At 34.8% G+C, this 13,164-nt stretch overlaps 1 protein-coding gene across 1 annotated transcript in view; it reads right to left on the bottom strand.

Annotated features, from left to right (window-relative positions):
* The window catches only part of lrp1bb (low density lipoprotein receptor-related protein 1Bb), a 348,887-nt gene that overhangs the window by 135,769 nt on the left and 199,954 nt on the right, over window positions 1-13,164 (bottom strand). The window contains exons 25-30 of the mRNA XM_041264893.1: window positions 12,670-12,834; window positions 11,670-11,914; window positions 5,395-5,526; window positions 2,491-2,718; window positions 1,919-2,093; window positions 868-962 (exon numbers count right to left, since the gene is read on the bottom strand). Coding sequence (XP_041120827.1) covers window positions 868-962; window positions 1,919-2,093; window positions 2,491-2,718; window positions 5,395-5,526; window positions 11,670-11,914; window positions 12,670-12,834 — 1,040 coding nt within the window. The remainder of the gene's footprint in view (window positions 1-867; window positions 963-1,918; window positions 2,094-2,490; window positions 2,719-5,394; window positions 5,527-11,669; window positions 11,915-12,669; window positions 12,835-13,164) is intronic.

Below are 13,164 nucleotides of genomic sequence, written 5' to 3'. Positions count from 1 at the left end.
TACAAGCACATTTGGGTTCATGATGACAGTGATATTAGGAGAAGGGCTACACATTTATTAAGTTTGTGAAGAAGCAGCAACATTTAATCTACTGTGATGTCTTTGAAATATCTACAACAACCCTGGCTGGAAAAGAGTGTTGATATAACTGGCATCCAGCATGGAATGACTACATTTTTTTTTTTAAATGAAAAAAAACAATGCAGAAATGAACACAGTGTAGTCAGAAAAAAAAAAAGTACATCCTGTTGAGGTGATTAAAAACCTTGGTATAAGTCTATTTTCTAGGTATTTTAGGGGGTAGTGACTTACTAGTGAAATACACCAGTGTGACCTATAGGCTTTTTTCTGAAATTGTTGTCTCAAAAAGGGGGAGAGACTTATACACCGGTTTTTACAGTAATTAAACAATTTGCATTTCATCACGTATAGTGTGTGTGTGTCTATATATATATATATATATATATATATATATATATATATATATATATATATATATATATATATATATATATATATATATATATAGACACACACACACACACTAGTAATTACAAAATAACTCTGCAGTAGCACTTGAAAATAGACTCAAGAGCCCTAAGAACGATTACATTAGAAATATTGATAAATCTTACTCTTCTGAGACCAATCATGTGGACATGCTTAGTATACTTAAGGGGCATATTGTTCTAATGAAGTAAAAAAAAAAAAAAAGGAATGAAAAAGAACTAGGCTTTTTTTATAAGCTTTTACACTAAGTGAGATTCATTATGGAAACACTTAAGTGACTATTGATAAATGAATTAAAAATGTGATAAATTAATCCTGATGTATCAGATAAAAGGAAAGAGATAATTTTGCATTTACCAACTGGATCTTTCTGATTCTGGTGAAGGATCTTACTGTTACTTCCATCCATGTTAGCCATGTTAATTGTGTTCCCATCAGTCCAGTAAAGCTTCCTGAAATAAACAAGCAAAATAAAGGCATACATAATTGAGGTGTAATGGAAATAAAGGTAGTATGGGTCAGATCTGGATAACAGATCTGACCCATACTGGATATCCATAAGGATAACAGCAAGTCACTACTTGTGTATAAAAACAATGAGTGTGTCAAAAGAGTAGATGTAAAACCTATCTAGGCAGCAATTTCTGGGGCTTCAGAGTAATGTTAAAGCACTACAATGTCTATCACATATTCTAAAACAACTAGGTAATGTTGGTTGTAAAATAGTAATCTGCTGTGTTTCAGCAATTGACACTGAGAAGCACTGACTCAAGCAGTAAGAAGAATGTGACTTCTGGTTGCGGATTCAAATAAATTATAACCACGGTTTTCATTATATATCAAGAATGTCTCCTGTTGCAGTCCCTTACCACATGTTGTTTCTTAAATGCATAACTAGACAAGACAGCTGGGATTTTATAAGTTAAATGAATCCCTTTAAACCAACAGTAAGATAAGTTAATGTACATTGTAGCTGACTTGTAGATTCATATTCATAGGTGACAGCATGTAAAAGCCTTTTCAGAAACAAGAAAGAGAGACAGGATAGTTTTATACCTGCCAAAAACAATCACTTTCCTTTACCTTAGATATTAACACTTCATCTTCCTGTAAATTGTATTTATTATGTTATTTATTATCTGCTGTTTTTTGCCACAGGGTCACCATAGTGTGTAGCTATTTTAAGTAAAACCATGTGTTAGTTATCTGATATCTTTCCAACAGAAGAAAAAATAATACCACCCAGTTTATACCGAAACCAAAATGAGCAACCACACACCCTTGTAAAAAATAATTGCCCTTTAACAAATAGTCTAGAAATCGTGACATAAAGACTGACTAAATACTGATATCACATTTCTATACTTATTTATATTGTTTTGATACACATGATTGGGATTTAGCTCACCCCTTTGAAGGATGTACCACAAGACACTTTGGTTTATCAATTCCATGAATGACAGTTGTCTTTAAGGAGCCATCTAATCGAGCAATGTTTATTTGAGTTTCATCATACTCCGAGCTTAACCAGTACATATTCCTAGATATCCAATCTAAAGCCAGTCCACGGACATTAAATATATCTGCAATGAAAAAAGGGAAAATATCACTTAAAAAAAATTGTAGCAATTTGGATTTGAATGGTCGTGGAATTCTTAGCAACCAGTTGAATGACTGAGCTGGCAGTTTTTCCCTTTTAATCATTATTTAACATCTGTCCACATTAGTTCAGGACACAACTAAATATGAATACATTTAAAAATACCACAATGAAGCAACAACATTCCTGCAAATTACTGCATTACTGTTGACCCAAAAGCATCCATAGACAGACACAAGCTGCAGGGGGTGTTCACAAATGCTGCAATTCCCAGGTTTTCATTGCAGGAACCACAAGACAAATGGGATTTAAAGCATTAGTTTAGGGATTACATTTCTTAAAAAAAAAAGAAAAAAAGATGCCTGCTGTTTTCTTATTACCTCCAGAGATTATTGTCTCCAGCCCAGTGCCATTTACAAAGGCTCGTTTAATTGTTTGGGTTTTTACATCAGTCCAATAAATCCTCTCCTCCAATGCTTCATAATCCACAACTGTCACATCATCAATGTCGGGTACAGTGAAAGCTGTTATGATGTTCAAATAGGGATTGTCTACATCTACGCCACGGATTTCTGAGTGTCTAGCATAGAGAAGAAATGTCTTCACTTCTGTCAGAAAAAGAAGGAAAATGTTATGACTAATAACTAGATTTATAGCAGCCTGGAGGTGCAGTGATAGGGGTACATTTTGTGCTTATTATGTTGTATCGTTTTATGATATTATATATATAGTAGTATATAGTATATATATTATATATATATATATATATATATATATATATATATATATATATATATATATATATATAGGGCCCTGTGAATATATATAGGGCCCTGTGAAAATCACGATTTCACAAGCTGCACGGAATTCGTGAAATTTGCCCAATACCACGATTTTATACAATATTCTTAAAAAATAAAAAGAATTTCAGAATTATTTGTATTTCATACAAAAAAACTCTACAGCTCTGCTGTGTGCCTGTGTATACTATTCACCATGCACACAGTGCTGTGCAGTGATTATGTCATGTGACTATATGCAATCTAGATGGGAAATTAAAATATTACACACTGTAAACAAGAAAATAGATGTCGCTAAAAAAGCTACAAATGTGTCTGCAGCAGATCACGTAAAGCAGTATCCAGCAGGAGTTTACACAGCAATGGAGGTAAGCATTTCTGTACGTCCTGCAATGTTACTGTAGATCACTACCAAGAATCGGCTGTTGACAGCAAGTATCCACTCACATTGTATTTGTTTTGCAAGACCTAAATGGTGAACATGCACCTGATGTACTCGAACTGAAAGCTGTCCTTGCAGATACACTTTACCTACAGGCTGTTAATTACAACACTGTTTCACAAGCCATTGTAAAGTGCTTGAGTAACTTTGAAGTTGATTTTGATGATGTCAGTGCATTTATCTCAATATTTGATGCTTAAAAAATAAAAATAATCTGTACACATAATTTATAAAATAGTCCTGTTTCTGTGCACAGTCCACGAAATACGATACGTTTTTTAATTTTTCATATTTACAATCCTCACATCGACACATTTGTTAGTAGGCCTATTATAAAATGGAAATATGTAAATGACTATTTCTTACAGTAAACAAACAAAACAAATACATATTAATCGTTATTTTGCCATAGCAAAAGGTTTTGACAAAACTAACAGGAAATCAATAAACAACGATCAGGATCAACAACACGTCCCCCCAAAAGAGAGAGAGAGAGAGAGAGAGAGAGAGAGAGAGAGAGAGAGAGAGAGAGAGAGAGAGAGGTAGAGAGGTTACATTACATCGAGTAAAAATGTGGTGAGGGGGTTGAAGCAGTGAGGAAAATTTAGTGGTGAGGGTGAAGGCAGTGAGGAAAATGTAGGTCAGTGATCCTTGTCACATTGTCTGAGCTTCGGACACAAGTTATTGTAAAGTGTTTGAATAATTTTGATGTTAATTTTAATGTCAGTTCATTTATCTATATATTTTCTGTTTTAAAAAAAAATTCTAACATATTTCCATGCACATTCCCCGAAATACGATACTTTACCCATGTCACTGCTGTGAATTTTAAAGAAAATGTCCGCGATTTTCACAGGGCCTTAGTTATATAGACAGAATCAATGATCAGTGGACAACCTGATAAACAGCAGCAGTTAGTGCAATTTCAATTTTACAACTAGACTATATAAAGCATACAAAACATAGGTCATACATTGTAATAAAAAATCCACGTATTCAGCAAACATGCCTGCAAGCCAACACCATACAAGTATAAGCAGCTTTAAATATAGCCTGATAAAGCTTAATGTCAGCATAACAGGCCACTGTGTAAATGCAGCAAAAGTACAGTCAATGTTTTAAAATTGATTTTGTGGTTATTTATTTTTTTGAATAAATAATGAAAGGCAGTTTAATCCCATCAGATTATATAGTGGGGGCCCCACCTTCACCCCCAAATAAAAAAATCTAATCAAAAAGCTTTTCATAATCATGCAGTAACCTCTTGCTAGTTAAAATTACCAAAATGAGTTGATTAAGAATTTGTATAAACAGCCATTCGAAAATACATGATTTTAATTAACGCAAGAACAGCGAGTATAACTGCACGACTTCAAAAAAACAATGTCAAGGTCTTGCCGTGGCCAGCTTGATCTCATGACCATCTAGAACATTTGTGGGACCAAATAGCCAGTGCCATCTACAGGAGAAAACCGTGACCAGCCAACCTTCGCCAGCTGGCTGCAGCTGCACAGAAAGAGTGGTTGAACATCCCACAGCAGTCCATCTAGAGGCTGATCAGGTCTATGTGTATTAATGATCAGGAAAGTCATACCCGATACTAACTTTACAATTCTTTCATTTTGACAGTGCGTCACGTTTCATACTCAAAACTTTGATCTGTATTTTTCTTCACATTTTCTGTGATTTTGTTTGATCTGTTTAAAATATTTGATTAAATCCATTAGACCGGAGTATTGTGTTTCTTTTGCATCTGTGTGTGTGTGTGTGTGTGTGTGTGTGTGTGTGTGTGTGTGTGTGTGTGTGTGTGTGTGTCTATCTATCTATCTATCTATCTATCTATATATATATATATATATATATATATATATATATATATATATATATATATATATATATATATATATATATATATATAGTACATATGGAGTTATATTTGCAGACCCCAGCCTGCTTCTAAATTACTAACATCTCTCTTTCTTGCAAATTACATGGTCTGAAAACAGTTCGACTTTACTTCCTGTGAAATCAAAGATACTTACCAAAGCAGGTTTTGTTGTTGGAAGACAGTTTCATCAGATGAGGGCACGCACATGCAGCGGTTCTGTTGTAATTGATCAGACATAAATGTGAGCAGCGGCCTCTACCGTTATTCTCTGCACATGGATTTGAGCCTAAATGAAAACGAGAAAGAGTGTTCACATATGGTACTCCACAGGTCACAGTGCATCTAACATGATATCTAAAATGTAGACTGAAAATCTTCAAAATACACAAAAGCTAACATTCAGTATAGATACACAGCTGAGGTAGCGGGGTGATTCAACATCCCTGCATATATAATCCCATTTTCTTTTTAATGCACATATTAGATGCTCTACTACTTTGAAGTATGTAGTTATAAAATTGACTGACCCACCTAGACTCTTTCCTTAGATGACTTGCCCAGATCCATGAGCAATTTGCTTAGCCACCTTTCTGGCAAGGATTTATAAAACTTAAACTAAAAGTAAGATGAAGTAAACGTGATATTTAATTAACAGACTTCAGATTCAGCAAATCCATGGATTTCAAATGTGCATTTTAGTGATTGGTTGAGGATCTGTTTATTTGGAGAAGTAGAAAGCCAATTTCACACTGCTGAACCAGCGAACACAGCTGACCCAGCAGTGTATAATGATAGAAACCGACTACAGTAAAATTCAGTTACTCTAGGAGGGGCCCTTGTGTTTGACAGCGTATATAGAAAGTCCTAAGAAAGACAATTTCATACAGATGGTATATGTACTAGTTAGCTATGGGATAATACATTTAACTCCCCCAGTGTGAGGGAAGCCCTCTATGTCTACAATTGATTACATACAATTAGTTTCTTATTTCTGAGTTAAAATTTTAAAGAATGCTCAAAATACAGTAATACATATCTCCAGTGACACAGGAGAGAATGAATCAGAATGACTGCAACAGTATTAAGATTGCAGAGAGTCTCTACAGATAATATGTATTCCATACTTGTTTGCTTTAATTGATATTAAAAGTATAATTGTATTTTTGTTTGATTTATTATATATTCAGATTTGCTGTTTGTTGTTTCTGTCATAATAAAGTAGCCTCCAGGTGTTTTTTTTTTTTTTGTTTATTATTAGTGGTAATACAAGCTAAATCACATTTCGTCCTTATAGTTATATAGCTTCAGGGATAGTACACTTTGCTTTTCCAGAAAAATAGTCAAGTGGGTGATGCAGTGATCCAAATCACTAGCCTTTAAAGACTTTCACGGATAAGGGTTAAAATAGTTGTTACTAGGAGAAAGTAATGCAGTCTTTTTAAAACTGGAATTTTTTCATACTGTAAATACATGCAAAGAGTTGTGCCCAAGGTTTTGAAATCATCTTTTTTTAACTTGTATTTGCATTAGAAACATGATCAGTGGTTCCCTAATTGCTGTAATGAATATCACTCCTTAAAAAAAAAAGGGAAACCCACATTGGGAAACATACATGAAACTCAGCATGTCTATAAAATTGTTTTTGCCAATTTGGTTTCACTGTAGTACTACAATAAACTTTCAAATGCAGAAGGACTTCTCAAGAGAGGCTCTCGCATTTCATTCAGTTATATCAGATGTTTCTATGTAGAATTTCCTTAAAAAGCTAACATAATGTTTTAAGAAACCTTGGATTCTTACAGATGATAAAACCCAAGGAACCCCTGTAATATTTCAGCTTTTACTAAGAATAGGTTTGGCATTGAAATAGCCGACATAAATCACAGTAAATGAGAATCTGAGGCTTGTCAGTAGTGAGAACACAAGAATCCCAGAGCTAGAGCACCTGCAGGCTAAGTAAAGCAGGATTCTCATTGTACACAAAAGTACTTTACGACAAGCTTTTTCAACAGAATAGTTCTAAATTCCCTGAGGTCTGAGGCATGTCTCAGAACAAGATGTTTATTTACAGCAGGGGTAACAGTAAAACACATTGTGCATTTACAAACTATTCCTCCTTCAGTTTAATTATTTTACTAAAGGGTCAAAAACACCAGAAGAAAAAGCAAATCCACTTCATTAACCAATTCCACTATATGGGGTATATTTGCCAAACTATATAATCAAACAGCAATGTTTATTTCTCAGTTTTATAACATTACAATGTATTGCCCCCTTTAAAAGAAACTGGACAAAGACTGACAGTATTGTATGTTTTGTTCTTTTTAATGATTTATTAATACGGTGTACGCAAACAGAAAAAAAAAAAAAAAAAAAAAAAAAAAAAAAAATGGCTGGCCATTAACAAACTGCCTAGGCATTTCAGAAACTGCTGACAGATAACATAATGGTGAAATTAACTGCTACCTATAAACTGGTATCATGTACTTACAAATAAAAACAGAGGGAAGGATACCGTTTTAATGTGTGGACTGTGACGCAATGTGCTCCACCCCTGTGTGTATTTTGTGTTAGATGTTGCTTGTGGTGTGTTAATGTTGGTGTATAGGTTTTGGTGCACAGGATATAAAAGGGTCTGTGAAGCACGAGTGATTTGAAATATATTGTTGTATTTAGACAAGGGGATTGCACAATTTAAAGTATTTAATAGTATGTGAGCATGGGGTTGCACAAATTAGTTCACGTGCTGGGATTCAAGTGAATAATTAATAATTGAAACCCGGCACAACAGTATATTTTACATTTTACTCACTCTGAGTTGTGTGTTCAGTGAGTGGAGAATGGGTGCGGAGAGGAGAGAATTAAAAACTAAAAGAAAAAGTAAATATAACAATTGCTTTTACTCACCGTGCTTATTTATCTATTCGTCCACTGTTTGTTTAGTGTTAGTTCGTTTTGTTTGTCTATATATTTTGGCCCAAAGTGACATGTGCTGTTTTTTTGTTTAAACTTTTTATTTGCAATAAACACACTGCTCAGTTTCACCTGCTAGTACTGCCTGTCTGTGTACTCCTTTCTGTCCTGACGTTACCCTACAGCCAGCCTGTTCATAACTGTCTTTGTGGTTCCTATATGGTCTATGAGTTGTATTGTGTGTTAACCACATTTCATGCAAACTCGAGATGCCAGCCCTCAGCATGCCCCAACAATCACTCCTGATTTCACTTTTAGAAACCTTAGTATCTCTTCGGTTTGGTTAATAAGAGTCATTTAAAGCCGTGGTTATCACTCGTTTTAAAGGAAAGGCCATGCTGAGTCACACACATGTATCTCAGTAAGATAATATAGTAGTTATGTTACCAAGAAAAAAAAAAAATCCTTCATTTAAATGTGTCTTAAATATAATATCTAATTAGTTGCCTTTTTTTTCTGGAGAACATTCCCTATCCAATATTTGTTAGATGTGTCTACCTCAAAATGACATCCAATTTAACCATAATTATACAAATTTGTTTAATTCAGAATACATTAAAAATGGATTAATTGTACGCTGTCCACATTCTAGGTGTATTTGCCTACCAATGATGTGGTTCCCGTTATGGCAACAATGCAGGTTTGCTTTTAATTAAGCAGCTCAGTAACAAATAGAGTTTGATAATGAGCCACTGTCTGTATGAACTACAATTATCCCAGAATCTGTGACTCTCAAGATTTATTAAGGTATTATACATATTCAACTTAATCAAATGATCAATAACATCACAGCATAAATATAAAACATGTCGAAGGACATGGAACACAAGTATGTATGCAGTGAACCAATAAGATAAAGTCTTATTTGGCCACACAGCAGTTTGTATTCAACAAACAAGAGCAAGTGTCTTACATGCCAAACAACTTTCAAAAGATGCTCTTGTGAAAGGCATAGGGTGCTGAAGCAGGGTGAAAACATAGGCTCAGTTTTATTTTGACTTTTGCTTGATGTAGTTTCTATTCTATAGAGAAGCACTGTGTCATTCAGCTAACAAAGTGTACTGCCATCCTTTATTTCTAAAAAAAGCAGGTCAGAAACCTCTCAGATATTCTTGCCTTAAGTTAATGTGTGAGTAAGGGAAATGTTACCTTAAACAGCACTTTAAAAATAATATATGGTACTAACTCATCTGTACTAAAGATACTGTATTTCAATCTTCCTCTTCTAATAGACATTGTCCATTAAGAACTTTTAGTATAATGTAATGCTTTACATTAAACCCCTTGACAAAGTTATCGGTATAATTAAACTTTGTAAGTTGCCAGAATAAAGTCATTAAGGTCTACAGGTCTGGCATGTAAATAAAGATATTAGGTTTAACAGCTGGTAGCATAAAGCTCTGAGGAATATCTACATGGATCACAATCAATAAGTTTTATGACTTTATTCTTGCCATTCGGACATAATGTATGCAGACAAGTTAAATTAAATGCAGGAGGGCAATAGAGATTAATCACAAGAAATATGTTGTGTTTGTGAATGAAGTCATTTCAAGAAATAACATCACTGAAAAGCACCTTTTTCTGTGAAAAGAGTGGTCAAAACTCATATGTCTGTTTAAAGTATCTATTGTATGTGACAAATAATGTTACCATCACATGATAATAATAATAATATATTTAAGATTTATTTTATTTACTTATTTTATTGTATAACCCAGCTGGGGTAAGCCACAGTTGGTTTCTTATGGGTCCTTTTTACAGAACTGGTGAATCCTTTTTGATAGCATTTACTACCTATTTTTAGGGATAACCAGGGATAGATTGTTGATGCAATCCAGGGGGTTCCCCGGTGCTGTGAAATGCTCTAAAAAATCAAGGTAAACAGTATAGTTTTACTGTTAAACACAAAATGTTACCAGACAATGACTAGCAATGTAGCTTAAACATTAGATTGGGCAACGGGTTACAACCTGTTACTTTGCTTCCAGCATTGATTTTAGCACCAGATACATACATCCTTGCTGAATGTGTCTATTTCTTTTAGTTTACATACTGGTACATCTTCATATGTTCATGATCAAAGACATCCTTTAGTTCGATCAAAAGAACAGTCTTGAAACAGGTCAGAAATGACAAAGGGTTACCCTAGTATAAGCTTCAGCAAAAGCATGATAACTAGTTTCAGTCATGGTGGGTAAAACAGCAGACCTGGCAGACTGCACTGGAGGAATAACAGTAAGCTCTTAACTGACAGCTGATTCACTTCCCACTATTGTGCAGAATACTGAAGTTTCACTAGTGACAGTCTCAACAGTGATGTCTCTGTAGTGTTTTCTAGAGAACTGACTATGTCCACCTCCTAACTCCCCATGGTGGCACTACAGCCTTCTATTATCACATTATCATTTTGTTGTCTTGTTTTATCAGTACACAGTTACCATTCTCTTCTAACATTTTTGTTCTGGTAACGGTTCAAGTAGGAAGTGTTCATAAATGTCTTTTTGCTTTGTTATGCACAATAGAGAAAAGCACAGAATTAGTTAATCTCAATTATCCATGAACACAACATTGCTCCTGTTTTTCACAAAAAAAAAACAAGTTCTTGATTTCAAATTCCCCAAACTGAACTGCGAATCTGTCTCATTCTTATAATGAAGGCATTAGCTTCTAAAGGGTGAAAGCAGTTCAGCCCCCATGCCGGTCCAACCCTTGGCCTCCCGGTCTGGCATTAACATCAAAGTGTGCCTCTGGGGTCCAAGAACTTGGTTATGCTAGAAAAATGTATATTAGAGATGATATAATCATCTACTGGAATGATTTTTGAAACTACCAATCAGGTATAAGGTATCTAACAAAGACATTTGTTATACACATAACATCTGACTGGTAGTTACAAAAATAGCGAGCCACAGCTCCGGGCTTCTGTGGGGCCATTGGCCCACAGATATGTGCTGCACTGACGCTTACCGTTTATACCGTGGAAGACAGTGTCTGCTCCAAAGAAAAAATGTTTACTATTACATAACCCTTCAACTGCCAGATGGTTACTGATCTTGTTGTTATTAAATATGTGCACCTGTACAGCGTGTCAAAACTCTTATAGCGTGTCTGGCTCCTTATAATCAGTGACGACCCATGCAATTAACATCTCCCCACGTCAGCCTCACAAAAGTATGACTCAGCCTTATAAATGGTTATATTTAAATTATAAAATATTCTTATGGAGGCCATTTGCTGTGAGTTTGTAAGTTGTTTTTTTTTTTTTTTTTGTTTGTTTTAATAAATCAGTTCAAACAGATCTAGTATTCACTGTAAATTTATCAGAAAGTGAGAAACATGCATTATAGTTTATCCAGTGGTAACAGCACTCAAACACAACAATTCTGTAGATTGAAGTACTCACTATCATATATCAGTTATCTTGCTCTATGGAGCCACTGCAAAGTTAATTACCTAGAGGCTGTCTGCTGGGATGGTAGATCTGTAAATCAAAAGGCTGAGCGCTGGTTTTTTGTATCACTGTCACATTACTCCCAGTCCACTTGTTAGCTTTTGCCAGGGTGTTTGTCCTCCAATCTGTCCAGTACACGTAGCCTCCAAAGAGGGAAACAGCAAAAGGGTGGGAAAGGTACTCATGGCCTCGCAGAATCTCGATTCTACCTGTGCCATCGTACAAGGCTGAATAAATGGCATCAGATCTACAGGAAGATAAACCTCAATATCAGACAGCATTTACATCAGAATGCTTTTTTCCAAGGCACTGGTGTCACTGTTGTGTAGCAATGATAAATGCTCCACGAAACATTCACTGCATTAATGCATTACTTTGTCAGTTACCATTGCAAAAAAAAAGCTTAAAAAAAAAAGCTTACCAGAAAACTTACATCCATAAAATGTATCTCTGGATTTCATTATAATATACTGTATCAGTTGAATAGTTGTGAACACAGTAGGTGCAAAAATCTCTTAGCTTCACAGATGGATGTGTGCTATCCTTCATAGAAGGCTTATTTAGGTTAATTATCCCTTTGTTTATAGTATGTTTTTGCATTATATTTTGAGACAACTCTATGACTGAAAATTAACAAATAATACTAATCTATCTATCTATCTATCTATCTATCTATCTATCTATCTATCTATCTATCTATCTATCTATCTATCTATCTATCTATCTATCTATCTATTTGGCGGACATCTAGCTCAGTTCCTATTTCTGTGTTGTATATATAAAGGATGTGTTGACGTATTGGAACGTCTGTCAGTTTTTCTTGTGAGCATGTCTAGATTCCTTTTCTATCTGTATGCACTACCTCCCATTCTCTCAGTGTAATCACATATCTTTTTGAATGTGTGGGTGTCTATGGAATTATTTGTCTAATGTCCTCAGCACTCATCTGATTTTATTCCTGTAGTTACTAGTTATATTTTGTAACACATTTGCATTACATACCTGGCATCTGTCCATACAATCCTGCTTTCCAGGTGGTCTACAGTAAGTCCATTAGGCCATGCCCCGATTTCCATGTCTTTAAAAATAATGTGCCGTCCTACACCACTCATAGAGGTGGCCTCAATGCGAGGAAATGTTGCATCCCAGTCTGTCCAGAAGAGAATCCTAAGAAAAAATGCACATTAATAACCAGATTGGTATAAAATGTGATCTGCACCAGAATGACCCAAGACATGTACCATGTATCAAAGTCCTACAAATCTAAAAACTCACCCAACATACGATTGTATTCTTCAGTATTTTGTATTGATTTTTAAGCCCTAAATGTCTTACTATAGGTGTCCTAAGCCAAAGACGAGGGTTTAAAAAAGTTAGGTTTACAATACAGAAGAAGTTAATCGGAATGAATACTATTCTCATTTACACATAATATCCCTGGCTTTTGAACTTTCATCCTATTGTCTCAGTAAAATTATTGTTCTTCAGTATGTCCCT

The sequence above is a fragment of the Polyodon spathula genome, chromosome 11 (genome assembly GCF_017654505.1).
Source record: "Polyodon spathula isolate WHYD16114869_AA chromosome 11, ASM1765450v1, whole genome shotgun sequence".
NCBI lineage: Eukaryota > Metazoa > Chordata > Actinopteri > Acipenseriformes > Polyodontidae > Polyodon > Polyodon spathula.
Note: the sequence above shows the minus strand (reverse complement) of the source record. Positions and strands in the feature narration are given on the sequence as shown.